Source organism: Zalophus californianus, chromosome 2 (genome assembly GCF_009762305.2).
Source record: "Zalophus californianus isolate mZalCal1 chromosome 2, mZalCal1.pri.v2, whole genome shotgun sequence".
NCBI classification, from domain to species: domain Eukaryota; kingdom Metazoa; phylum Chordata; class Mammalia; order Carnivora; family Otariidae; genus Zalophus; species Zalophus californianus.
This window is the reverse complement of record NC_045596.1, coordinates 182,566,906-182,594,630: the sequence shown is the minus strand read 5'-3', so window position 1 is coordinate 182,594,630 and position 27,725 is coordinate 182,566,906. Positions and strand designations below refer to the sequence as shown.

The window sequence follows — 27,725 nt, the reverse complement described above, 5'->3', positions numbered from 1 at the left end:
CTAATCAAATAAGAGAAGCAATTACAAATTCTGGATGCAGTTAGAGGATCCTGAGAGGCAGAGTGGCAGGACCTAGTCTGAGCTGTGTCTCTGACTCATTTTTGACTTCAGGCAAGGTATTTAACATCTCTGTACTTTTGACATAATTGTAATAATGCTAATAGATATCATAGGTACGATATTAAGCATAACTCAGGAAACAACCATGAACTCTTAGGAGAAGTCAGGTTAACTAGAGAGAAGACCACCTCTGCAACGTAGAAAATAAACTTAGAATTATATCTCCTTTCCACTCCTAGCACATTTTGAATGAATTGGATGGGAATTTGATGTAAATAATAGGATTCGCACTTTTAATATACAAGATAGAAAATAAAATGGACAATGTTAAAAAATTTCCATTTCAGAAGTAAAATCTTCAGAAATACTTTTCTTTATTTCTATCTTTTAGGAATCAAATTTATTTAGCTTTTTCAGGCTTTCACTGAGTGTAAATGCTTAAGATAAATAACAAAGATATTGTTATATTCCATTTTCAGAAAAATGATAAAAAATTTGGAAGAAAATGCCTAAAAGGAGTCTCTAAGTCTGTGTTTATGGGTATATTTTTAACTAACTGTCTTACATTAATGGTGTAGTCCATTCGTGAATGCTAACTTACTAAATGTGCTTCTTTCAATAGCTCTTTCTTCTTATTTCTTTTATACTGTATTCTTTCATGATAGCTTCCTTAAAACACCATTTTTAAAAATTTTTACATTAACATGTATTTTTGTTTTGTAATTGTTTTTCAAAAAGTTATATACCATCTGTACAACTTTTCAGTTTAAAACTTAATATTTTTGCCTTTAAGTTTAATTCTCTATCAACTAACTTAAAAATTTTTTTAGTGGGGAAGAAATTGGACTTAAGAAACTTAGAATAATTCATATCAAGTAATACAGTACACCAAAGAATAGCCATTTGAAAACTATTTTAGTTTTACAAAAATTGAAAGCTTTGAAACAGCCTAAAGCAAAAACATTATAAAAGAAATACAACTGTATGGTAAGAATTAAATAATCTGATACCACTTTATCATAAACCAGATTTGCAAAATAATAATGGTTTACTATGATGAATGATAGAGACCAGACTTTCAAAGCATTTGAAAAGCCCAATACCTAAACATTTCCTCAACATTATAGAAGATGCTTAGAATTACAGTTACAATGGGTGGGTGGTTGCCTGTGGGGTTTAAGCCATGATTTCAGCTCAGGTCATGATCTCAGAGTCCTGGGATGGAGGCCTGTGCCAGGCTCTGGGCTCAGCATGGAGTCTGCTTAAGATTTTCTCTTTCCCTCTCCCTCTTCCTCTATTCCTCCCCTGCACTCCTCCTTGTGTGTGCACTCTCTCCCCCGACCTCTCAAATACATGAATAAATCTTAAAAAAAAAGAATTACAATTGGTCACTGAGGAATTTTAGGTGACTTGAGATATTCTCAGAAATTATTCTAAAGATTATCAAATTAATATAATGACTTTAAAATATATATTTATAATGACATTTTGAAATGCCTTATTATTGAAGGAGCTGCCAGACTAGAGGCTCCCTCCTTTCTCTGGGAAAGATCAGATTTGATTATTTTAATGGCAATGAGATGGAAATTTCAGGACACCAGGAGACAGAGCCTGCCAAAACCTTTCATTGGCCCTTTATTTTCTACCAAGTCTCATGTAAAGCACTATGTATACGTGTTATATAATCTCCCAGCATGTCCCAGAGCTCTTTCAACATACGCTGTCTCTTAGACAAGAGCCAGAATCAGACATAGATGTAAGACCATAATTTGTTTTACAGCTCTTTAAGGTTTTAAGCTAGTTTATTCATTTCTGAAATAAAGTACTTGACCCCACAAATACAGAAGGGAAATTGATGAACCAAAGAAAATATACTAATTTCAACAGACAGCATAAAAGCAAAGTCTAGAAGGCACAAAAATTTCATGACTTTGAATTCTTGACTCCCAAATATTTCATCTGATAGCTGGAAGTGGATTAAAACAATGAAGATCTGGGGCGCCTGGGTGGCTCAGTTGGTTAAGCGACTGCCTTCGGCTCAGGTCATGATCCTGGAGTCCCGGGATCGAGTCCCGCATCGGGCTCCCTGCTCAGCAGGGAGTCTGCTTCTCCCTCTGACCCTCTTCCCTCTCGTGCTCTCTATCTCTCATTCTCTCCCAAATAAATAAATAAAATCTTAAAAAAAAAAAAAAATGAAGATCTGGTTACTATCACATAAGAAAAATGAGATGTTATTTTTACTACTGGAACAAAAAGGGAAAAATCCCAATCAATAATCCAGCAAAATATATTGGTTTTTTTTCAGTCAGAAGAACAATTTGAATCAGTCACAAATAAATGGTACTATATCATACTGTTATACTCATCTCCCAGATTAATGTGAATATACTTAGTGAAAGTTTATTTTATTCCTTTAGCTAAATAATTTTCCCCTCTCTGAGCCTTGTTTCCTGAAGTGTTGATGATGTTTGGATGATCTCACTTCCTTTTATTATAGTTTGACCATGTGTACTAGACTCACGGGATAATGCTTCCTACTTCCAAAATCTCTTTATGTGTTTTTAAAAAATATTTTTAATTTTCCATCTCCATTTTCTTTTGCTTGCTTTTAATAAAACAAATATTCTTGCTTCTTATTTCCTGTAACATTAAAAAACTTCACGTTTATGACTCTGCCATTAATTACATGTTAAGAAATTTCCATCATGTGGAGGGGTAATTTTTACTTTGTATGACTTGAACTTTATGACAAATTTAAAAGTTAAATGACAAATAACCATAAAGGTACAAATGAGATTTTTAAAAAATAGCAGCAGAGCTATTGTAATTCTGCTTGGGAAATATATTTATTACCAACTGAAAAGTATGAGTCGAACTTATAATTTATTATGAGATAGGTATGATAATAGTTGTAGCCCATTAAGATAGCTTAATTTTATTTTATTTTATTTTATTTTTAAAGATTTTATTTATTTATTTGACAGAGAGAGACAGCGAGAGCAGGAACACAAGCAGGGGGAGTGGGAGAGGGAGAAGCAGGCTTCCCGCTGAGCGGGGAGCCCGATGTGGGACTCGATCCCAGGACCCTGGGATCATGACCTGAGCCGAAGGCAGACGCTTAACGACTGAGCCACCCAGGCGCCCTAAGATAGCTTAATTTTAAATATGTTAGGTTTTAAGTTTTTCATTATTTATTTTCTCTTGGGATTTTATAAATTCATATATCTCTTTAAAACCAATATAAGCTAGCACACACCACATGTCATATTTGCAAATCAATACAAACTTTACAAAAGCCATAGTTTATTAAATATTCTCAGTCATTGCTGAAGGAGGGGAGATGATGAAGGGAATCTGATAGGGACAATCTAATAAATTCAACAGACAAAAAGAATTTGGTGTTGGGCGCCTGGGTGGCTCAGTTGGTCAAGCGTCTGCCTTCAGCTCCGGTCATGATCCCAGGGTCCCAGGGATCATGTCCCACGTCAGGCTCCCTGCTCACGGGGGAGTCTGCTTTTCCCTCTCCCGCTACCCCTCCCCTTGCTTGTGCTCTCTCTGTTGCTCTCTCTCTCTCTCAAATAAATAAAATCTTAAAAAAAAAAAGAATTTTATCTCTAATATACAACTGTAAAATTGTAACAGATGCTGGGAAGTTCTAAAATTCTAACTTCGATTCATAAATTTTCTTCTCATCAATTCACCAAATATTTTGTTGAGTACCTGAACCAAGTTGAATTGTGCCCCATAAAGTGATACATTCAATGCTAACTCCCATTACCTGTAAATGTAACCTTATTTGGAAATAGGGTCTTTGTAGATGGAATCAAGTTAAAATAAGGTCATATTGAATTAAGATGAGCCCCAATCCAATGGGCTGGTGTCCTTGTATGAAGAGGGAAATTAGGCACAGGGACACGCAGAGGGAAGACAGCCATGTGAACGTGCAAGCTGAGAGTAGAGTGTTGCAGACGCACGCCAAGGGATGCCAGTGATGGCTGGCAGCCACCAGATGCTAGAAAAGGCAAGGAAGAATTCTTTCTAGAGGCTTATAGAGAGAGCATAGTTATAGTGATTTCTTAATTTCACACTCCTATCCCCCAGAAACGTGACAGGATCAACTTCTGTTGCTTTAAGCCGCCCCTGGTGTGGTAATTTATAACAACAGCTGTATGAAACGGATACAGTACCTAACTATCTACCAAGCACAGAGATATAGCAGAAATAAAAAGGATCAAGTCCTTCATTTCATGGCACTTATGTAACATAAACATATATAGGGGCGCCTGGGTGGCTCAGTCGTTAAGCATCTGCCTTCAGCTCAGGTCATGATTGCAGAGTCCTGGGATCTAGCCCCGCATCGGGCTCCCTGCTCGGCGGGAAGCCTGCTTCTCCCTCCCCCACTCCCCCTGCTTGTGTTCCCTCTCTCGCTGTGTCTCTCTCTCTCAAATAAATAAATAAAATCTTAAAAAATATATATATAAAATATTTCATTATATTTGAATATATTTTTCGATTTCCTTAATAACTAGCTGTTCCTTTCTTAATATATTAGGTTGAACTGTAAGAAGTGGCATACGTTTGAATGGTTTTGACCTACCAAAATGGCAATTTCATATACCTCAAATTAATACACATACTACATCTCTAGGCATTTGATTACTCTAGGTACTTTGTATGAGGGGAAACATACAACATTTGTCCTTTTGTGTCTGGCTTGTTTCATTTGGCATAAGGTCTTCAAGGTTAATATTTCATTGTGTGTATATATCTCATTCTGATGATCCATTCATCTGTGGATGGACATTTGGATTGTTGTTCACACACTTTTTGTCTGTTGGTAATAATGCCGCTATAAACATTGGTGTACAAATAACTGTTCCTATCCCTATTTTCAATTATATCTGTTTTTTACATATGGAGTTTTATTTTTCTTTTTAAAATGAGAATTTTAAACAAATATTTATTTATATAAGTAATCTCTACACCCAATGTGGGGCTCGAACTCATGACCCCGAAGTCAAGAGTCACATACTCTTCTGAATGAGCCAGCCGGGCAACCCTCAAATTAGAATTTTTTAAATCATAATTTTTTTTAAAGAAACAATAGAAATTTATTTCTGACCGTTGTGGGGTGGGAAGTCAAGATAAGTGTGCCAGTATGGTTGGGTTTTGGTGAGAACCCTCTTCCAGGTTGCACACAGCCATTTTCTCCACTTATCTTTATTAATTTTTTTAATTTATTTTTATTATGATGTACTATATGTTGGCTAACTGAATATAATTAAATCATAATTTTATCACAATTTTATATAGTACTGAAAAATATGTTAACTGAGAGAATTAGCAGTAGTGTTAAAGTCTAGGGACAGTTGCCTTTTCTATTTTGCAAAAAGGTAACTCAGAAGATGGGCAATGTAGCAGAAAACACTGCCCTTGAAGTATTTATGATTCAAGTACAGAAATACTACATATATTTTATAAACAACAAAGACAAGCTCAAGTCTTGCATAGAGAGCTTTTCCTTTTTGATGACCTTGAGAGAGCACCACTCACCATCTCAGCTTTTCTTAGGAAAGATCAGTCTTGTTTCCAATGAATTATTAGAGAGAGAATCTTAAGCAGACTTGACACCCAGCACGGTGCCATATGGGGCTCAATATCACCACCCTGAGACCATGACCTGACCCGAAATCAAGAGTCGAACACTTAACCAGCTGAGCTATCCAGGCACCCCAATATAAGCTAATATTTTAAATGTAATTCAATATATTTAATATAAGCTATATATAAAAGCCTCTAGTGTACATAGCACCTGGCATTAAGCAGGCACCCCATGTTTGAATTTTAAATGGTTACTAAGATCACAGAGTAAAATATCCATTTTCCTAAACTAAGTTGCTATAAATGATATCACATGAATGTATAAAAGGATGACTCACTGAAAAAACTAGATCTCCAAGTGCTTAGGAGAGTTTTTCTGCAATGAGTTATTTAATGTGTTCTTGTATTTTGTCTGACTTCTTCGCCCATTTAGCTGTGTGATTTACACAGCACTCCACTTCTTTTTCTACATTTTGGTTATTTTGTTTACAATGTTAGATGAAAGGATTAAGTTATAACAGGTAAATTATACATCTTCATGGTAAATTGATTGCTATTGTTTCTCTCCGTCTCTGTCTTTTTTTAATTTGAGAGAGAAAATGAACAGGGGGCAGGGAGTGGAGAGGGTAGAGGGAGACAGAATCTTTTTTTTTTAATGTTTAATTTATTTCTCCATTAGAGGCAGAGAGAGAGGCAGAAGCAGGCTCCCCACCTAGCAGGGAGCCCGATGCAGGACTCGATCCCAGGACCCTGGGATCATGACCTGAGCCGAAGGCAGACGCTTAACCATCTGAGCCACCCAGGTGCCCTGAGAGAGACAGAATCTTAAGCAGACTCCACACTCGGTGCAGAGCTGGATGCAGGGCTTGATCTCATGACCCTGAGATCATGACCTGAGCCGAAATCAAGAGTTGGATGCTTAACTGACTGAGCCACCCAGACACCGCTTTAAGTGTTTCTCTTTAGACTGTTAGGTAAATGCAGATACAGAAAGAAATTTAATATATACCTCCCTTCAGAGAGAACTCCTTTGAAAGAAATGCGCAAAATTTAAGCCTATACCTCTCTTGTGTGCACGAATGAGGCTTGCCAACTGGTGGGCTTCTTTGGAGAAGGATCAGGCAAGGACAAGGCGTTTCTGTTGGAGAATCGCCCAATGTAAGCCTCTGATGATCTTTTCTGCGAGCCTATTCATTCCTCCAGAGAGGAATCCCATGCTCTCTGGCCTGGAAAGTGGTGGGAGGAGTAGAGAGAGGGCTGCCTGGCTGCCAGGACAGAAGTATCCTGGTGGGATATGTGTGTGTGTGTGTGTGTGTGTGTGTGTGTGTGTGTGTGTGTGTGTGTGTGTGTGTGTGTGTGTGTGTAGGTGGGGGTGTGTTTCAACCTGTAGAACAAAGTACTCTCCCCTGACCTCCCTTGTGCCTGTGGTCATGCTACCCAGAGCCTCTCTGGTTCAACCTTAGTGGAAAGTAAGCCTTGTTGTCTGATGGGGTGAGAGAAACAGTATTCATGGGCTGCTCAAGGTTTTGGTGAGAATCTGAGTGTCAGCCCATTGCCTCCAACCCTGCCTTTGAAGCCAGCTGATGCCTTCAGCCCTGCACCCGGCCCGGGCATTGCAGGGCAACTTAGTCTGCTTCTTGTGATGGTCCCCTTTGCTGCTGCTGGTTCCCCAGTTTTAGCAGCTCTGCCAGCTCCCCAACATGGTTCTTTTACATTCTACAAATATGTTGACATTGCATGCCAGGTGTGTTCTCCCCTCCCTTTCTCTTTGACCTTGTCAATTCATGTCTTCTCCATTTTTCTTTACTCCTTTTCTAGTGGGGTTTTGTGAGAAAGAGAAAATAAATGCACGTGTTCAATCCAACCAAAAGCCTCGACCCCCTTCCTAATGCTTACTTTCAAAAATACACTTAGCCCATTGTTTTCCCCTTGACCAGGATAAACATAGAGAAGGAAGGAGGAAGTATTACCACTGCAAACAGACTAGTTTTATGGCAAGGAAAGGACATTTTCCCCTCTGAGAAAGAATTTTCCTTCCCCGGGGAAAATTTTCTTCAGATACAACTAACCTTTTATCGGCATCGCTGTAACACATTAGATAGATGCTGGGGATACAACAATTAGCAAGGTGGGACCTTTGCCTTCAAAAATCTTATTCTAAGCAGTTAGAGAAAGACATGCAAAAAACTGACCACTTGATAATTCTATTGCTTGGCACAGTGCCTGGAACAGAGCAGGCATCCAAACAATGTTTATTGAGTGGATAGCTGCTATTTTGGTCTGTAAATATAGTATGGGGGGGGGGGGTCACAGTGGAGGAAGTAATTAATTTTGTCTTGAGGGGTGGTCTGGGAAAGTTCAGTTTTTATATGTAATTACATATGGTTTCACGTCTACTTAATTTATATTGTCCTTAATTTCCATTTTCATAGTTATTTTCATTTCTTGCTTGAAACGCTGCCTCGCCGAGGCCGCCATGTTGATTCTTCCACAGCGTGTAGCACAGTGCTGAGCAGATAGCTGATAATCAGTAAAGGCTTGCTAACGTGGCCGTTCCCTCGGTTTGCCTCTGCTTCAATGCAGCTGTCTCCTCTCCTGACAGATTCACCTGATGTTCCTTTGGAGAAGTGCATGACTCAGGAACAAATGAGTCACAGCCATGTTCATGAGTGAGGCCGATGTTTACAGGAGGAGGCCAAGCAGGAGGGCCCCCATTTGTCCGTGCAGCCTGTTTCCCTGTGTGTTTCAGTCATATGTGGATCACGAGGCAGGCCGTGTGGAGTTCAGGTTAAGGGCATGGGCCGTCAAGGTGGAAAGCCCTCAGCTCAATTGCTGGGTCTTCCATAAACCAGCTGTGTGATCTTAGGGAAATGACTTAACCTCTCTGATCTATTCATTTGTAGGATGAGGATAATAGTACTTGCCTTAGTTATTTGAGAATTAAAGTAGATGCTTATAAAATACACAGCACAGTTCTAGACTCGTAGTAAACAAATAAAAGTGAGGTAAAATTATATAGTTATATGTAGCAGACTCTTTATTACTCTCTGTAATGCATAAATTTCACATACTCTAAAAACTCACATTCTATTTTACAGTGCTTCCCAAGGTGGCCATGTACGGTATTTGTCACTGAATTTAAGTGTCTTTCCCATTCTGTAACTGTTTTTGTTGGCCTCAGAAGGACTGAGAACTAACTACTTTGTTATAATAGACTTAAAAATTTTTGTATATTAAGTCCTTAAATCATTGCTTCCCAAACTTTGCTGAACATTGGAATCAACAATGTTTTAAAAATTCCATGTACCTGGGCGCCTGGGTGGCTTAGTTGGTTACGCGACTGCCTTTGGCTCAGGTCATGATCCTGGAGTCCCGGGATCGAGTCCCACATTGGACTCCCTGCTCAGCAGGGAGTCTGCTTCTCCCTCTGACCCTCTTCCCTCTCGTGCTCTCTATCTCTCATTCTCTCTCTCTCTCAAATAAGTAAATAAAATCTTTAAAAAACATTTATAAAAATTGAGAAAGAGATACCTGAAAAGACCTAGTGGTCACAGGTTCTATAAGAATAAAAATAGGCTAACAAATAATTCAGTTGATTCCAGTTCTTTTCTGGAAACCATAGGTATAAAATTTGTTTGAAGATTATGCAAATAGTCTGCTCTTCTAGGCTCCTTAGCTTCTAAAATTTATGAAAAATCATCTCTGGCAGCACACAGAAGTTATCTGAGGATGAAAAAAATTTTTCATCAAGACTCATTACTTCAAGAGTGATTTCATTTTATTTTATTTTGAGAGAAAGAGAGCATGTGCACAAGCAGGGCAGGAGGGTAGGGGGGAGCGTTGAGGGGAGGGGAGGGAAAGAGAGAATCTCCAGCAGGCTCCACACTCAGCGCAGAACCCAAACATGGGGCCTGATCTCACGACCCTGAGATCATGACCTGAGCTGAAACCAAGAGTCAGACTCTTAACCGACTGAGCCACCCAGGCGCCCCTCAGGAGTGATTTTAAAAACAATCTTAAGGGCACCTGGGTGGCTCAGATGGTTAAGCGTCTGCCTTCGGCTCAGGTCATGATCCCAGGGTCCTGGGATCGAGTCCCGCATCGGGCTCCCTGCTCTGCAGGAGGCCTGCTTCTCCCTCTGCCTCTCTCTCTCTCTCTCTCTCTCTGTCTTTCATGAATAAATAAATAAAATCTTTAAAAATAATAATAATAAAATAAAAATAATCTTAAGAAGTGGGAAAGTGAGTTTTCCTCTACGACTTTAAACAGAGCTTAGAGATTTATATCACCTTGGTAGCTTGCCTATCCATTAAGACATCAAGAAAAACAATGCATATCACATCCTATAGTTGTCATTTTTTTCTTTCTTCTTTTAAAAATAAAAGCAGTCTTCCATATACAAAATGAGTTATTGTTCCTTAGGCACTTATCCTATGACAGGGTATCTAAAAGCATTAGGTCAAAATTGCCACAGTCCTGTCAAGTAGAAATTATGATTTCCATTTACAAATCAGGAGCATTTTAGTAGGTTGCCTGAGGGCACACAACTAGGAAGTGGCTCAGCCAAAACATGGAGCCAGGTCTTTGTTTTTACAGAGCCTTTGCTTTGTCTGCACAAGCAGCACATTACCATTAGGACACTCAAGGAGAGGCAGAGTTCCTTTATTTCTGCAATTGAACAGGTTCAATCCTACTTAAGGTAACAGAGAGCATCATTCTGTGTGAGGGAAGCATGGGAAAATCCAGGAGAATTTCCTTGAAGACCTTCAGACTAGAGATGGAGCTGCATCCGACATCCTGGATCACGTTGAACCTGAACTCAACACTCATCTCGTGAAAAATTCACAGTAAAGAAGTTTATGAAATTTCTTTTGTTCTTGTAGTTGTTTCAGTGGGAAAAATGGCGAAGATGTTCAGTTTCATACTTGTCACCACCATTCTGGTAATGTGCAGGGAAAGCTGGGTAAGCTCATTTATTTATGTATTTATAATACCTGCTTTGACCTGAATTTTCTTTTATTTTGCAGAAAACCTTTAGTAATTTGTTGCTGAAAAAAATAACTAAGGGAAAAATATGAAAAAGGTTTGTGGAAGCACCTGCCATATAATAGGCACTTACAAGTGATGCAATTTTTCCTTCTCAAAGTAAAAACTAGTCTTCACAATAAATAAGTAAAACCTTTTCGAATTTACTGGGGGCTATTTGGGTAGTTAAATAATGTTAGAAACTTAAAACTATCCATGGTAATTAAAATTGACCTAGGGGCTTTCCCAATATTGAGTTTTCCAGTATTGAACACTGTTAGTGTAAACTGAACAAATAATTTGAAAGTAATTACAATGAACTCATGCCTTCCTCCATTCATAAATAAATAAAAGGGAGAAAGTACTCATTTATTCAAAGTTCTGGGACAGTGGAAACTCCTAAATTTTAAATAAGCTCACTAAAACTGTGCATGTGGTCTCATAATGATTGAAGATACTTGCCCTGTACTTTCAGCTATTTTTAAATCGCACGCTGCAATTTATATTTAACTATATTTAACTATATTTAACACTATCACAACCAATTTCCACCTATTAGAAAGGAGCACAGGATTCCAGACACCATGAAATGTTCTTGCTGTTCATTTTTTAGACTGGTGGGAATCAGAGAGCTAAGCAAATAATTCAGAGTAGAAAAACCAAGGAGTGTCGAGGAGAGAGCACCAAGAGCAAATAAGAAATGGTCCTCGAGCAATAGCCAGGGGAGACTCAGTGACTCGGTCTTGGAAATAGGAGAAGACCTGGACCACCACTTCCCCATTCTCTTGCTATGGGACTTCCAATATGGTGGCTGAATTTCTGTGTTCACAGTACAGGTCTTCATAGGAAGGGAGTGTAGCTCTTTGTCCCAAATAGGGTGTCTAGCTGTGCTGTTCTGACCACCTAGCAGAGGGCCTGGAATGTAGCGGGTCCTCCTATTTATGGAATGAATATAAGGCAGTACATAAAGATAGGAACCGAAAGGCAATTGTAAATTGAGAAATCTGTCTGATGGCTGTTTTAGGAAATGATGTGTATAAAGTAGTAGTGTAAAGCAATCACTCATGAAAATTCAGAATTTCTCAGAAGTGAACATTTACACTTATCATGGGAGATCATGACGTAATTTGCAAATACAGATGTCAGGGTAAAAGTGGAAAAATGGCAAAAATGAGTCTTTTGTCCTTTTTTTTCCCCCACTCTACTTCCAGTAACTAGTACTCAAAGCCTTTATTGAAGCTTCTAGTCTCAATACCTCTTCCAGAAGCCCCAACCCTGCAGCTCATCTTCCCAGTTGATTCCCCACCATGTTTCCTTTCTCTCTGAAAGGTTATCAGACGCCAGCTTAGAAAGGAGCTGACAGATTCTCTTGCATCCAATATTCTTGGGTTTTTTGCCCTTTTAGAGAAGATAAATGACCTAACTAGAAAACTCAGCCTCCTCCCATCCCTTTCTGAAGTAATTGAGGGAAAAACAAAACAATAAGCAAAAAGTTAAAGTGACTTCACTAGAATTTGCACAGGTAAGTGGGTGAGATATTCAGGGATATGAGAGTCTAAACCTGCATCCCTTATAAAGGTGAACACATGTCATCAGATTATAAGTATTCCATTAAATTTTTAAGACATTAATACCAGAAGGTCATACCAAAGCCTTGTTTATTTTAGGGATTGACACACTAACAATGTGCAATGATGCCATTAAAACTTTACTGTCAGGAAAGCATTTGGTGGTATCACGAAGAGACTGAGAGTAGGGATCTCTAACTGGATTTGAATCCTGACTCCTCCTACTTGCTGGAAAATCCCTGAGCAAGTTGCCTCACTAGAGTTGAGACAATTCCTCCCTCCTGGAGTCATTATGAAGATCGAATGAGACGAATTTAAGGCTCTTAGCTTAGTCATTCAGATTATTTTATATTAATATATAATTTTTTAGTTCAAGCACTTTACCGTAGCCATAATTACTTACTCTTCAAACAATAAATAGTACCAGAGTTTTCAAACCACTTTCTGGTTAGAATAATATTCGGAAATGGGAGTTGGGGACAGATTTTTTTTTTAAAATATTTTATTTATTTGGCAGAGAGAGACACAGCGAGAGAGGGAACACAAGCAGGGGGAGTGGGAGAGGGAGAAGCAGGCTTCCCGCCAAGCAGGGAGCCCGATGCGGGGCAGGGACAAAATTGAATCATTAATTTGTCCAACTTGTTAGGAGCTTTTGTTTCCCAGTGAGAATGAGATGCACATCACTTTGCAGGCTCTTGAGAACTGTCTCCAGGAGCAGGCTCGGCTCAGAGCCCAGGTGCACTTGCTTGAGACGCGGGTCAAGCAGCAACAGGTCAAGATCACACAGCTTTTGCATGAGAAAGAAATCCAGTTCCTTGATAAAGGAGAGGAGAATAATGTCATTGACCTTGGAGGCAAGAGGCAATATGCAGGTCAGAACCTATTTTTCTTATGGGCTTTAGGAACTTATAATATACACCCATGTGCAATGGGAGTGCTCAATATTTGGTACTTCGGATTTTGCTAAAGAGTTTTCCTATTCCAATAACAAGCAACATGAAACATTATACCAAATTTAAATGTCTTCTACCACATTTTATCCTTTTCTCTCTCTAATCTCTGCAGGGGATATTTAATACCAATGCTAAATATCTCAGAGCTTCTATAGTTTAATGAGAGATCAAAGACAATAGCTTGTTTACATACTGGTGTGTAAATAACAGATGATACTTGTGAAATGTTATAGTTGAGTTTTGTTTTTATTTGTGTGTCATTTCTTGTTACATTTATACAGTTTTCCCCTCTGAAACCCTTATGTGCTTTAGGGTAGTAAATAAGGTAATAGAATAAAAGGACAGGAAAAGAAAAAGGATCACAGGGTGCCTGGGTGGCTCAGTCGTTAAGCATCTGCCTTCGGCTCAGGTCAAGATCCCAGGGTCCTGGGATCGAGCCCTGCGTCGGGCTCCCTGCTTCTTGGGAGCCTGCTTCTCTCTCTCTCTCTCCCTCTGTCTCTCCCGAATAAATAAATAAAACCTTTAGAAAAAAAAAGGATCACAATTATTTAGGGAAATACAAGAGTTGTGTTTACATGTATATTTTATGGTTTGGTAATTTTCCTTTTGATTGGGTCAGTGTTTCCACCCGGAAACTAAATGATCTTCGACTGTCAACACATTGCGCTTATCACTGCACATAGCATTATTCCTTATAGAAAACTATTCACTCGCCTTCCTCCAGGCATCTTTTAAAGAAAACAAACCACAGTTGTCAGAAATGAGGATGCCATCTAGAGCACTGTGTTCCTATGTCTGCTCTAGCGTCTCCCATGATGTATTATAATTTCTTTGTCTATGCATCTGTCCTGATCAATTAACCAGGCACTTTGAAAGGTCTGGGATGATGTTTCATCATTCTTTCTTCCCTCTTGCCTATTTGAGTACCTGGAATATAATAGAGCCTCACATTTATGAATGAAAGCAAGGGAGTACATAGAGACAGGAAGCGCTAGATAAGCAAATATAAGTTGCAAAATAGATCTGACTGTAACTGAAAAACTGTAAAGGCTGAAGAGATTCCAGGCTGATAGAATAGAGACATCTTTATTTTGTGTTTCTAAATATACTCATCAGTGTAGGATATAAGGATTGTGAGAATTTTAGAAACTAGGCTGCAACAAAATGCTTCCTTCTTTCTTTACCGAGAACCTAATCTCTTTCTGGTCAGACTATTGTCTAGGGGCTCCTGACACGCTGTTGTCTGACTACGTGATCCCTTACCCTTGATTCTTGGAGTCCAACTGCCCCTCCCCTGTTTAGGGATTGGAAGGAGGCCTGTGGTAGAGGGATTGGAGGTAGCATGAGGGTGGCCCATGGCTCTGCGGCTTGGAACAAAGCGGAACCAAAGCCAGCTCTGGCACAAATAGGCTTGGGAAACAAAGGCACCATCTGAGGCAATCTTAGGGGCAAAGAACCAGGAACTAGAACCTAAGGAGAGAACCACAGTGATGATTAGGCAAGACAGTGAAAGAAGGCTCAGGAAAGCAATCGAACAAAAAGCAAAATCAGTAGAAATTCCTTGAAGACTGTGATTCTGAGCCGGGGCTAGCCGCTGGAATCACCTGGTGACCTTGTAAAATGCCGAAGCCAATAAAAGCGCCATGAAGGGTCTGAGGTTTTACTCTCTTTGCAGCCTAACAAGTTAGCCTGCCACCGTTTCACGGATGCCGTCAGAAGAAGACTCCCGGGTCAGGAGTCTTCATGTTTGTACCGATACCCCTTGCTTGCAAGTACTAAAGGAGCAAAATGGAGTAATCCAGGTGGAGAATGTGCAGGCAGTGGGCTGTGTCACAGCTGAGGAACGCTGAGCTTAGGAAACATCAATCTTTTATTTATTATGGGTTACAAGCAAATTGGCCCAGTTTTTTCTCCTTTGCAAGAGACATTATCATTATGAAAGTGGACAGAAACTAACCTGTCATCTTCCAAGGCTGTTTACTATACAAACATCCCTGAAAAAATTAGTCCAGAACATGAACTCTGCTTACAAAATGTGCAGAAAGGCAGTGACCCCTGGGAAACTGTCTACATATAGTGCCTAGGTTCCACTCCGATTAAATGAGAATTTAGGCTGCAATTACATGAGAACCCCTACAGGACTGAAAAGGGTTTGTGCTTTTGCTGATGGATGTGGATGAGATTGTTCAAGACCAGAATCAGGGGCGCCTGGGTGGCTCAGTTGGTTGAGCGACTGCCTTCGGCTCAGGTCATGATCCTGGAGTCCCGGGATCGAGTCCCACATCGGGCTCCCTGCTCAGCAGGGTGTCTGCTTCTCCCTCTGACCCTCTTCCCTCTCGTGCTCTCTATCTTTCATTCTCTCTCTCTCTCGAATAAATAAAAATAAAATCTTTAAAAAAAAAAAAAAAGACCAGAATCAGGTCAGGCTTCTCCCCAAATTTCTTCTCACAGGCTGAGGTCACCTAGTAGAAGGCTTTGCTTCTTTTCAGGTAGGAGGTAGGGTATTGTGGCAATTCAATACCCTTTTCATTCGATGACGTTTGGGGCCTAATTATAATGTGGTCAGTTATCCACGTAGCAGGCTTTAGCTACCTATCCTGAGACTGTGGAAAATTTAAGGTACAGATGTCAGAGTAGGATCTCAGTAAGTTAATTAGGCCAATCATTGCTGAAAGAGGGTTGATTCAGAGAAGGGGGTAACCAGAATGGCCAAATGACCATTTGATAGATGACTTTGTCTTATGGGCTGAGTCGTACCCTCCCCATTCATATGTTGAAGCTCTAACCTCTAATGTCTATGAATATGACCATTTGGACATAGAGCCTTAACAGAAGAGATTAAGTTAAAATAAGGCCATTAGGATGGGCCCCACCAGTCTGAGTATCCTTATCAGAAGAGACACCAGGGACACTGGTACCAGAGGAAAGACCATATGAGGATACAGCAAGAAGGTAGCTCTCTGTAAGCCAAAGGACAGAGGGTTCAGAAGAAGCCAACCCTGCTGGCACCTTCTGTGATTCCAAAAGGGGTACACAGCTAATCTCAAGGTCAAGGAACTTGTGGAGGTAAGAGAAGTATCATTATTCCAAATTCCAAAGTAAGCTCAAAACCCAGGGTTATCTATTCAGATACGATCTGAGCAGGTTGTGAACACAGATTCAAGTGTCCAGTCATGTTAGGAGGCAGGTGATCGGATGTTTGTTACAAGCACTGTGCAACCAGTCATGGGAAGAATGAGGTTTAGGAGCTAAAACTCCAATCCCTATGGCAGGAGTGCTGGGTGGGGACCTCAGGAAACAAGAAGTCACCAAGGAATAAGGCAGAAATCAGCTCCTAGGAAATGGAACTACCAAGGTCAGAGGAAGACTGACTGTATGAGCAGGAGTTGGATGGAAGAGCCATGTGGACAGGGTCTAGACGAACCATTGTAGTGTGTGTATGTGTCTGTCTTATAACATGATAGCACATATAATAGGATAGGTGATAGACATTTTCTTGTTTTGGTTAGAACATTAAAAAATAAAAACCCAGAAGTTAATAGATCTGTGTCATATTCTTCATACACAGTAGAAGCATTGAAGCCTGGTTTCAAATTCCCACTGCCCATCTTGCTAGCTGTAGCCTTTGGGCAAGTGACTTAACCTTTATGGCCCTCATATTCCTCATCGGCAAAATGGGAATGATAAGAATGTTTCTTTGTTGTAAGAGTTAACACATGTAACATGATTACAATAGCATTTAGGACAAAAGAAGCACTCAATGAATGTCAGCCATCTATCCACATTATTATATACTCTCCCCCTTGTTTTCACAGGGGAAAACTTAAAAAAAAGAAAACCAAAAACTATTCACCCTACCCCTCAAGAATCCTGCCCTCTCCAAGGGACCAACATCCTTTCTTCTTTTAAGTTTCCTTCTCAATGTTGCCTGGGGGCAGAGAATGACTATAGCTGGGCGAGCTCTTGCATTTCCCAGCATGCCCCTGAGTGGCCGCTGAGCTCATGCTGGCCTTTCTTTGAGCTTAGAATGACTTTGGTTCTCAGCCTTGAGCTCAGCCACCATTCTGGGACAAGAGGGAAGTCCATTTGGCAGGCTGTCATGTCACTTTGTGAAGCTTAAACAATTCAGCCTTCCAACATGGCTTGCTTTCTCCATGATCAGAGAAAGTATTCACCTCATCCAGTTTAGTGCAGTATTTGTCAGAGGGCAGGAAATCTTGGCCTCACTCTAGTATTATATAAGTATCCAAAAATCCCTTTTTGTTTTTTAAACTCCCATGAGCACAGAGCTTTCTAACCTTGCCCTTGCCTGCCTATTCTCCAGAGACTTGAGTGGGTTGAAACATTTTGAAAACATTATAAATACCTAGTTAATGTTTTACACCCTACATTGCTTGAACTTCCTGCTGTCATAGCATAAGTTACATTTCCCCAAGGCAGGCTTCTTATTTCTAACTTATTTTTTATGAACAATTTTGCTACTAGTGCTTTTTGATGTTTTTTGTTTGTTTGTTTGTTTTTACTTGTTGGGTGTATTTTGCTTTTTTTTTTTAAGTTGAAAGCTTTCCTCTGAATTTAAGTTGTGTTTGGTTTTTTCTTCTGGGAAGAAGGAAAAAATTTTTAAAAACACAAACTTGCAGTTGGCATAAAATAGAAACAAATAGAAAATGTTGGCTGCAAATGCTATATTCACAAAGTTTTCCAGAGGAAAATGTTATAGCTAATTATTTCCATATTTGCTTGGAAAATAGTCTGAATCTTTGGAGTTTTTACTATTCAGTTCTTTGGTAGGAGATTATATGGAAGCAAAGCGCTCCTTCCTTAACAAGGTTAAAATCTGCTTACTTTAATGAAAAGTGTTGTACAACTTACTTGACCACAAAATGTAAGCTTTTGAACAACACTGAACTGATTTTCGGTAATGCTTTTTTTCTTATTTAATTGCCAAAAAAGGATTTCTTTTTAAGAATGAAAGTTAGCTATAATGTTAAGTTATAGGATTTTTACTCAAAAGTCTGTAACTAGGTATTCTTCAGATCATCTCTTTCTTGCGGCCACTACTTCAACCAACCTTTAAACGGCTTCCTAGGCCTCGAAACAAGAGTGAAGTCCATACTTGCCATATTCTCTAAGTGTGTACGTATCAGCCTAGATGAGACCCAGTGGATATTAATTTATCCTACCCTCAAGTAATTTAAGAAATAGATATTACTTTTTGGTGACAAATTGGTGCCTATGTTTGCTCCAATAGTTAAAGAAATATCATGGCGAAGAAGAACATAGAAATAAAAAGAATAGCAGAAGCTTGCAGTTTTTAGCAAAAACATCTAAGAATGCATGGACTGTTAGAAATTTCAGTGGGCCAGTAAAAGAATCTGTTGAGACTGGGAGGTTATAAGAATCTAACAAGAAGATTACTATTTTGAATTAATCTCCAGATGTTCAGAATGATTTATAATACTCTAAGTCAAGATAACCCATATTAAATTATTTGTTCGAGGTTATATTTCTACTTTCATTTTAGCTTCCTAGGAGAGATAAGTTCTACTATTCTGTCAGATCAGGTTATAAATTCCAATTAAATATACTGTAATTAACTGAACATATGTGATTTTTAAATTGTTTTCCATAGAGATGAGAAATGAGAAACCAAATACCTCTTTTATTTTCATCATTTCAAGGAGTCAGATGATAATTAAATACTAGGAAAGGAAACAAGACTTTCCTAATATCTACTGGAAGATGTCCAAGGTGCAATTTAAAAAAGCTGATTATCTGCACCATGGGTTTATCGGTCTCCACTAGCTTTGAGTAATCTTATCCAGAGGCTCTCATGTGGGGTGGGGGGTGGGGGGGGAGACATAAGACATATAACAAATGTTACATTACCTTGTTTTGCAAACAGACTGTTCAGAGATTTTTAATGATGGGCATAAGCGCAGTGGATTTTACAAAATCAAACCTCTCCAGAGCCCAACAATATTCTCCGCTTACTGTGACATGTCTGATGGTGGAGGATGGACTGTAATTCAGAGACGATCTGATGGCAGTGAGAACTTTAACAGGTGTGCTAATTATGACATAAGGATTTATTTGGAGTAGCATGTGTGAGATTCATAACAAGTTAAGCCTTTTTTTATTATATCCTGAGGTCTATAATTAGAATTTCACTCTCTAAGTAAGACTACTGAAAGTGCATTTACTAATTGAGAAAATGTTGGGGGTGGGGGTGGTAGTTGGGAGGGGTGGGCACCTTGGTTACTACAGAGGTCCTTTTGGGTTTTGCTAAAATCAGCTTTCACTTTATATTTTTTAGAGGCTGGAATGACTATGAAAATGGCTTTGGAAATTTTGTTCAGGAAAATGGTGAATATTGGCTGGGTAATAAAAATCTCCACTTACTGACCATACAAGGTAAGGTTTGCCTGTTATCAAATTCACTTGAAGTACAATTAAAAAAAAAAAAAACACACTAAAATGTTTTTCACTAGGGCGCCTGGGTGGCTCAGATGGCTAAGCGTCTGCCTTCGGCTCAGGTCATGATCCCAGGGTCCTGGAATCGAGTCCCGCATCGGGCTCCCTGCTCCTTGGGAGGCTGCTTCTCCCTCTGCTTCTCTCTCTCTCTTTCCCTCTGTCTCTCATGAATAAATAAATAAAATCTTCAAAAAATAAATAAATAAAATAAAATGAAATGTTTTTCACTAAACCATAGGCAGTGGAACCAATTCAGTAACTGCTGTGTTGTGCAGATGGCAAGGATCCCTTTGGGGCAATAATCCCCTTTATTCAATGTGGCCACTTAAAACTAGGACCAGAGGCAAAGAAACTAGATCTTCACTGGGGGTGGGAGATTTCTCATATATTTATTTTCTATTTCCGGAAAGGAAATGGAATGTCATCATCCTTCTTTTTTTAATGCCTCAAGTTCCTCGAAATATCTATACTGGGTCAGCCATCTGTTACCACGATAATAGTATGTAACAAACCACTTCAAGATTTACCGGTTTAAAGTCAGAACCATTTATTATCGCTCACAAATGTACAAGCTGTGCGTGGGGGCAGTTTTGCTCACCAGGGCTGCTGATCTCGGCTGGGCTTGCTCATGGCTCTGTGACCAAATTCCTGGTTTGCGGGAGGCTGGCTGCTGTAGGTTGGCCTCAGACGGAACGACTGGGCTGTGCTCTATACGGTCTCTCGTCTTCCAGGTAGCCAGCCTGGACTTGTTCTTGTAGCTCAGGCAGAGTTCCAAAAAAGACAGGGCAAGTACAAAAGTTGCTTGAGACCTAGTCTTAGAACTGGCACATGGTCATTTTCACTGCCTTCTCCTGGTAAAAAAAAAGTCACTGGACCAGCACATTTCAAGGGGAGAGAAATGGACTTAATGGAAGGAGTTACAAAGTTGTATTGCAAAAGTTGAGACAAACAACTGGGGCATTGGGGTTGTTCTTGCAATCAAATACCATAATAAATGTCTCTGTCTCCATCCCCCTCAGCTTCTATTTTGAGAAATTTCAAAGATACAGCGAAACTAAAAGAAGAGTCAACCTACCCCTAGATTCCAGACTAACATTTTACTGTTTTTATTATTTTAACCACGTATCTATCCATCCACTGAGCCATTTTTTTGACACATTTCAGATTGAAGCCATCTGTACAATTTCCCCTGTGTCTTATGTACTGCCTGGGTATCTTCTACTAGGGTTCAATAATTGTCTAAAATATCATTAGTTTGATGAATTTTCTAAGCTTCTCTTTCCCATGTTCATTTATTCCAGCTCATTGCATTCCTTGCCTCAAATGTAAGTCTGAGAATGCAGACAATCCCACTCAGATCTGATTCAGAATGTTTTATAAAAGGCAATTGTATTGCTCAGGAAGGCATGCTATATCCCACTGGCAATGCATTAAACATAAAAGCAAGGTTTTGCTTCTTTCATCCAAGTTAAGGAAAGTGATTGGTGTTTCTATATTCATAATTCATAAGTTGGATTATAACTATAGGGATCTTTGAGACACCAGAATAATAGCTAGAGAGGATAGATAATCCTTTAAGCCTGATACTTTCTTTGCTCGTCCTTCTTGTGATCAATGCTCTCTAAATTTACATAAGATTTCCCTTCCTTCGACGTATTTATTTTCCTACTTCAGAGTGTTTTATGATAGATATATAACACTTATCACACCTGCTTTTTTTGCACATTAATATTTATCTGGTTTCTTATTCAAACTATGAAAACTCTAAGAAGTAACCCTTGGCTCCTTCTAAATACACAAAGTTCAAAATTATTTGTCAGATTATTATTAAATGTTTATTTACGCAGATGCACATTGCCAACACATCTCCTTCCCCTTCATGTTTTGATTGGTGTTCAGGCTCCTACTCTCACGACAGCTAAAGTGTATTTGTCAGTTCCAGGCTTCACAACCACATATCACATCATCCCAAGGAAAACCCATGCCCTTGCAATTCTGTAATTGTGAGAGCTTAAGGCTAGTAAATTTCCTCTGAAAATAGCCTTGTCCCCGTTACACAATTTTTGACTGGAAATTTTGCAATAACATTACTTTAGAAATGGTCTGTAATTGCATTTTTATTTACTTATTGACCATAAAGATACGAAGATGGTTACCTGAAACATTGAGTCTGACTTCATATCTCTTTGACAATGTAAAGTATTTTTTAGGAGAGTTAACTTAGCCTACCTTACTGTTCTCATCCACTTCACAATCTTGGCTCAAATAAACTTTATTGCCTTTCGATAAGATTAGAGGGGTCTCTCCCAGAATCCCACAGTAGAGGGCTCCTTGGGAGGAAGAGGTTGTGGGGCTAGAGCGCCAAAGCCAGCGGAAGCCCATACTCCTCCCCACTCAGTAAGGACCAATCCAGCATTCCCTGTCCGAAGAGCCCTGAGCTTGCTTCCAGGACCTGTTCATGCCTCTTATGCCTCTTTTCATCTGTCCCCCTTAAGAAGATTGTGCCGCTGGTGTGCACACCCCTAGGCCTAAGGGGAGGCAAAGCAACAGCTTTTAGCGTGGGTGTAAACAGAGCTTGGATGTGCAGCCTGGAATGTGCACAAATGCGGACAAGGCCCCTTTCTGTGCATGACTGAGCTAGAGATAGGGATAGGAAAAGAGGAGGCAGACCATACGTGAGAGCTGTGTGATGGGGTCCAGAGGGTCTCTCTCCCTGGGCCTCCATGTTCCGGCTTGGAACCCCAAGGAGACTAAGATACTAAATTCAAACCCGGTCTTATATGTCATTGTGAAGTTTTATTCATCAAAGTAGGAGGATAGAACATACATTATCTAACAGTTTGATTTATAACTTTCTGGTTCCTGATAATAGTTCTGTTTTTCAAAAAAGAATAGTCTTTGTGATTCACAAGTGATGGGACAATGGAGAAAAGAAGATCACTTGAGGATACCAACTAGTTCAATTATTATTTACTTTTTAAGACCAACATTCTTGGGGCGCCTGGGTGGCTCAGCTGATTAGGCGGCTGCCTTCGGCTCAGGTCATGGTCCCAGGGTCCTGGGATCGAGTCCCGCATCAGGCTCCCTGCTCCGCGGGAAGCCTGCTTCTCCCTCTCCCTCTGCCCCTGCTTGTGTTCCCTCTCTCTCTATGTCAAATAAATAAATAAAATCTTTAAAAAAAATCAACATTCTTACTGCAAGTAAGAAAAAGAAGATAAATGTTTAAACTTCTTAAAACTTCTATTTATTCTTTCATTGTTAGATTTTTTTTTTTCCTAGAGAGAGAGATTGAGACAGAGCATGTGTGTGAGCAGGGGGAGGGACAAGGGAGAGGGAGAGAGAAAATCCCAGGCAGGCTCCATACCCAGTGTGGATCCCAACGCAGGACTTGATCTCATGACCCCGAGATCATGACCTGAGCTGAAATCAAGAGTCAGATGCTTAACCCACTGAGCCACCCAGGTGCCCCTCATTGTTAGATTTCTTAATCTATTAACTAAATAATGACTTATTTTCTGTTGTTCTTTGTCAAGTAAATTGCACTAGCTTTTACCTGTGATAGATCTGTAGAAAATTTCCATCTTCAACATTGTGTCTCTAGCTATTTTCAAGTAAAATACACAATAAAATGTTCATATTGTAAATACAATGGAGTCACTGTTTATTCTTTGAAAACTGACTCATGGCAGAAGGAAATGGTTTAAGTAAAATAGAATCATGAGTTGTTTTTAAACCAATAAATCAACGTCATCTCACACATCAGGAATATCCTATAATTCTTGCTTGTTTTTTTTTTCAGGAGACTATACTTTAAAAATCGACCTTGCAGATTTTGAAAAAAATAGCCGTTATGCACAATATAAACTTTTCAAAGTTGGAGATGAAAAGGTACTCAAATTTTCAAATAAGTAACATCATGAATTAGGGCACCTGGGTGGCTCAGTTGGTTAAGCGACTGCCTTCGGCTCAGGTCATGATCCTGGAGTCCCGGGATCGAGTCCCGCATCGGGCTCCCTGCTCAGCGGGGAGTCTGCTTCTCCCTCTGACCCTCCCCCCCTCTCATGCTCTCTCTCTCTCTCTCTCATTCTGTCTCTCAAATAAATAAATAAATAAAATCTTTAAAAAAAAATAGTAACATCATGAATTAATGTATAAAATATAAACCCTAAATTCAGTGGAAATAAAGACAGACAGTAGGACCTGTTCTTTTGTTTATTAAACATATTATTAACATTGCCATTAATTATTAACACTAAACACATTAGAGTGACAAATGATAGTGGAAGTTGCCTCTTTTCCTTTAGAATTCCTATGAGCTGAATATCGGAGAATATTCTGGAACAGCTGGAGACTCCCTTGCAGGGAATCTTCATCCTGAGGTGCAATGGTGGGGTAGTCACCAAAGAATGAAATTCAGCACACGGGACAGAGATAATGACAACTATGAAGGAAACTGTGCAGAAGAAGATCAGTCTGGCTGGTGGTTTAACAGGTTTGCATTTTATAAACATAGTTGTGATGGTGTTGATGATATCTCAGTGGTGGGCATTAATTATAACATGTGAGGTAATGTTGTCTTCTTTGTAGTACTGGTATTATTAAGTAATCATCCTTATTAGAATTCTTCAGGGATGAAGTATTTTTGAGGATTTGTTCATTGTGTGCATTAATAAAGCTTGAAAGGTGTTATAGAAATAAATCAAATTATTACTTATGCAAAGACTGCTTGCAAACTGAATTATGGGTGAGTTATCATAAACAGTTGGCCACAAATTGACGTGAAGCTATAAAGAGCATTTATATAGGAGAAATATTTTCAGCATTCTAATAACCAGTTTGGTCTTTGCCTTCTCCTATCATATGAAATTTGAAATTTCCTCTACAATATTCGTGACACCTAATTCCACCCTCTGGCTGAATACTTCCGTGTTACTTTATCAGCTAGCTCCTTCCATTTTTTCAATTGTACTCAGTTTTTCCTTTTATTGTCTTGAAATCTGCCTTCTTATATCTCGCCAGATTTTTTTCTCAGTAGTTAATAGAGCGACTGTAATTCCCTTTCAACAAAACCCTGCAGGCAATGGGTGAGAAGATATTTATTGTATTCCTCAATATTTTCTCTTCTCCGGGCCAGATAGTCTTGACTCATTTAACTGTTCTCCACCCAAGATGGTTTCCAGATAGCTCCCTTTGTTGTAATTACAAAGTTTAGGCAAGAATGGAAACTTCATACAGTCTTCCTTAAAAATAACCTGATGGGTCTGCTATGTCTGCAAAGCAGATGTGCTCCAACTGCTCGGCAGTGCACAGGTTTTGAATGGCTTTTCTCTTTAGAAAACAAGGACCACCTCAAAATGTCTGGACATTTAGATTTTCCATTAGGGAATCTTTAGTAAGTGAGTGTTTCTGGAGTGTCTGATTTTCCATATTATTGAAGATTATCCATTAAGTTCCACAATCCAAATTTTAACTTTATTTTTGTGATGTAAGTACTTTCAAGGTATTTTGCAATCCTCTATCTTATTAAATGGAGGTAGACAAGACATATGTTAATTTTCCCTAAAAGCATGAGAGTTCTCCCTAGGAACATCAGCTATTGTGATGTGCTGATTTTAGAGCTGTAGATTTTATGGAGACAGCTAGTTGTAGGTAGTGTGGTGTGTCAAGTTGAAACTAAGTGGTTGTAAAAAGAGGCCATCTTCGTCACTTTCTCTTCCTCCTCCTTTTTCCTCCTGTCCTTCTAAGTTAGCATTATGTAAAAATTATCAGCATTATGTAAAACTTATCCATAATTCACTAAGTTTCAGGATCCCTTAATGTTTGATTTTGAATAGAAAGCCATATATAGAAATAACATCGCTTCTCGGTCTTTTGGCTAAGATCAGGTGTAGAAATAACAATCATTATCAGTTAACATTACCATGAACCTACCTTGCTGACTGGTTGCTATTGAGTCTAAAGGACAATCAGCAACATATTAACATGGGCAAATAAATGATTTACTTGACTTTAGATATAGCGGTTCAGAGATGACAGAGAAAGGCAATTCAGTAGCTGGGGCTGCCAAAGAACCCTTCGTTATGCTTGAAGCCAAAGGAGATGATAAGTGTGGACAGGTGGAAAATCAGTAACGCTGGAGAAAAAGTCAATTGTTCCAGAAGCTTGGTGCTATTTCTACCATGCCTCCTGTTCCTCTTGTTTAAACCTATCACCCTCTTCCTCCTTACCCTATTTTTTTTCATCCTAAAGTTCTAACTTACACGAAATGTTGGCACTTCAATTATCCCTCACCTGTAAGACGTTCTTTCTCCACATAGCAAACCAGTCGCTGAGTGCGGCTGTCTTCTCTGCTTTTCTCATGCAAATGCTCACAGCTACTTCTTCACCGACAGAATCCCAGCCATCTCCCTCCCCATCTAGTTACAAGTTCAGGCTGTCTCTGAAACTGAAAGGTGCTGGAGAATTGGTCTCAGAATAGCTAAGATTTTTTTATGCTGACCATGCAGTTTTCTTAATGGGATTCAAATCACAGACCCGATAAAAATTGTGTATGTAGTAGATGCCTCTAAGAAATCAGAGATAGGGCCAAAATATATATTCCAGAGGCTCAGTGGGGAGTGTTTTTTTCCTAACATTACTTTCCATGCAGTTTTAAAACCACAGCAGGTTTTTGATACTTGTTGAGTCAGCCTACATTGTTTCAGTTACGTACAGTTAAATTAGGAAACTGTCGGGATGGTGAGCAAGAGCAAATCACTAAGCTGGTTAAGTGATCCACGCCAAAACTCAGCATCTATGGATAAATTTTATGCTTTTTTGATTCAATAATCTGGGTACTTTCCATAGATTTTTCAGAACTATCCCTTGTGAATGTTCTTCTTATATCCTATTATCTGCCATCTGTTCATTTCAATCAAGAAATCTGTAGCAACTCATTCTTAACATACACAGTAAATTATCACATAAGCTTAGTTATCCACATCAGGGGCAAAATTTATGGATTTTAAAGGAGGAAGTGGGACATTTTAAAATTTATGATAAGCTAACCAACTTATCTAGATTGGAATGATATGTGTTAAAAAAATAACTGGGCAACTCGGACAAACGATTATTGGTTAATAGCTGGGAAAACTTTAAATGGCGGTTTAGGTTTTGTTTTCCTACCCTTGAGGTTAAAATAATGGACATGCTGGCAATTTTTAAAAGGGGAGGAAGGGAGTTTGCAGTGCAAAAGCTAAGTCTTGGCAGCAGATGGATGAACACATACGAGCAAATGATCCAGGGAAGATGGCAAGAGAGCACGTTGCCACACCTGGTTTTGTTGACCCTGCTTGCAAAGGCCCACGGCGACGAGGTCATGTTTTTGTTTGCTTGTTTTTCCTTTTTCTGTGTAAAAGCGATTAAGAGCAGAAATGCTTTTTTTACAGGACACTACAGGTGACCTGGGTTGTATCCTGAGACTGGGTAAATTAATCAAGACTCTCTTGTCTGAAAAATGGCAGGATTCATAGTCAAAATGTTTTTTGTTTTTATCATCTGCGAGCCAATAAAAAAGGGTTTTATAGGAAGGCGATTTTTCTAGTCTGACTGTTTTGTGTTTATTTTTCTTCCCACTAGGTGTCACTCCGCAAACCTGAATGGCTTATACTACCGCGGCCCCTACGTGGCTAAAACGGACAATGGGATTGTCTGGCATACCTGGCATGGATGGTGGTATTCGCTGCAATCTGTGGTTATGAAAATTAGGCCAAATGATTTTATTCCAAATATTGTTTAAATTTTCCCTGGTGGGCTTTCTTGCTGTAATTCATCTAGGTTTAACGTGATTTGAAAAATAGCACTTCTGCACATACACGGGCTTATAGATGATGGTAATTGTTATGTGTACTACTTTTCATTCCTACTTACCTTGATTACGTAATGCACTGTCAGTGCAGCAAATATGTGTATTCTTCAAATAAATATAGATTATTGAATTCCTATGTGCAGAACGTTATGAGAAGCACTTATGTTGAACAAAAAATAAAAAGCACAGAATATATAA

The 27,725-nt window shown here is 39.2% G+C and overlaps 1 protein-coding gene across 1 annotated transcript; it reads left to right on the top strand.

Annotated features, from left to right (window-relative positions):
• Positions 1–27,725, top strand: FGL1 (fibrinogen like 1). Its single transcript, XM_027599882.2, has 8 exons — positions 1–116; positions 10,545–10,624; positions 12,946–13,126; positions 19,113–19,272; positions 19,524–19,621; positions 23,481–23,569; positions 23,986–24,173; positions 27,299–27,725. The coding sequence occupies exons 2-8, from the start codon at positions 10,562–10,564 to the stop codon at positions 27,456–27,458; spliced, it is 939 nt and encodes a 312-aa protein (XP_027455683.1). The 5' UTR covers positions 1–116; positions 10,545–10,561; the 3' UTR covers positions 27,459–27,725.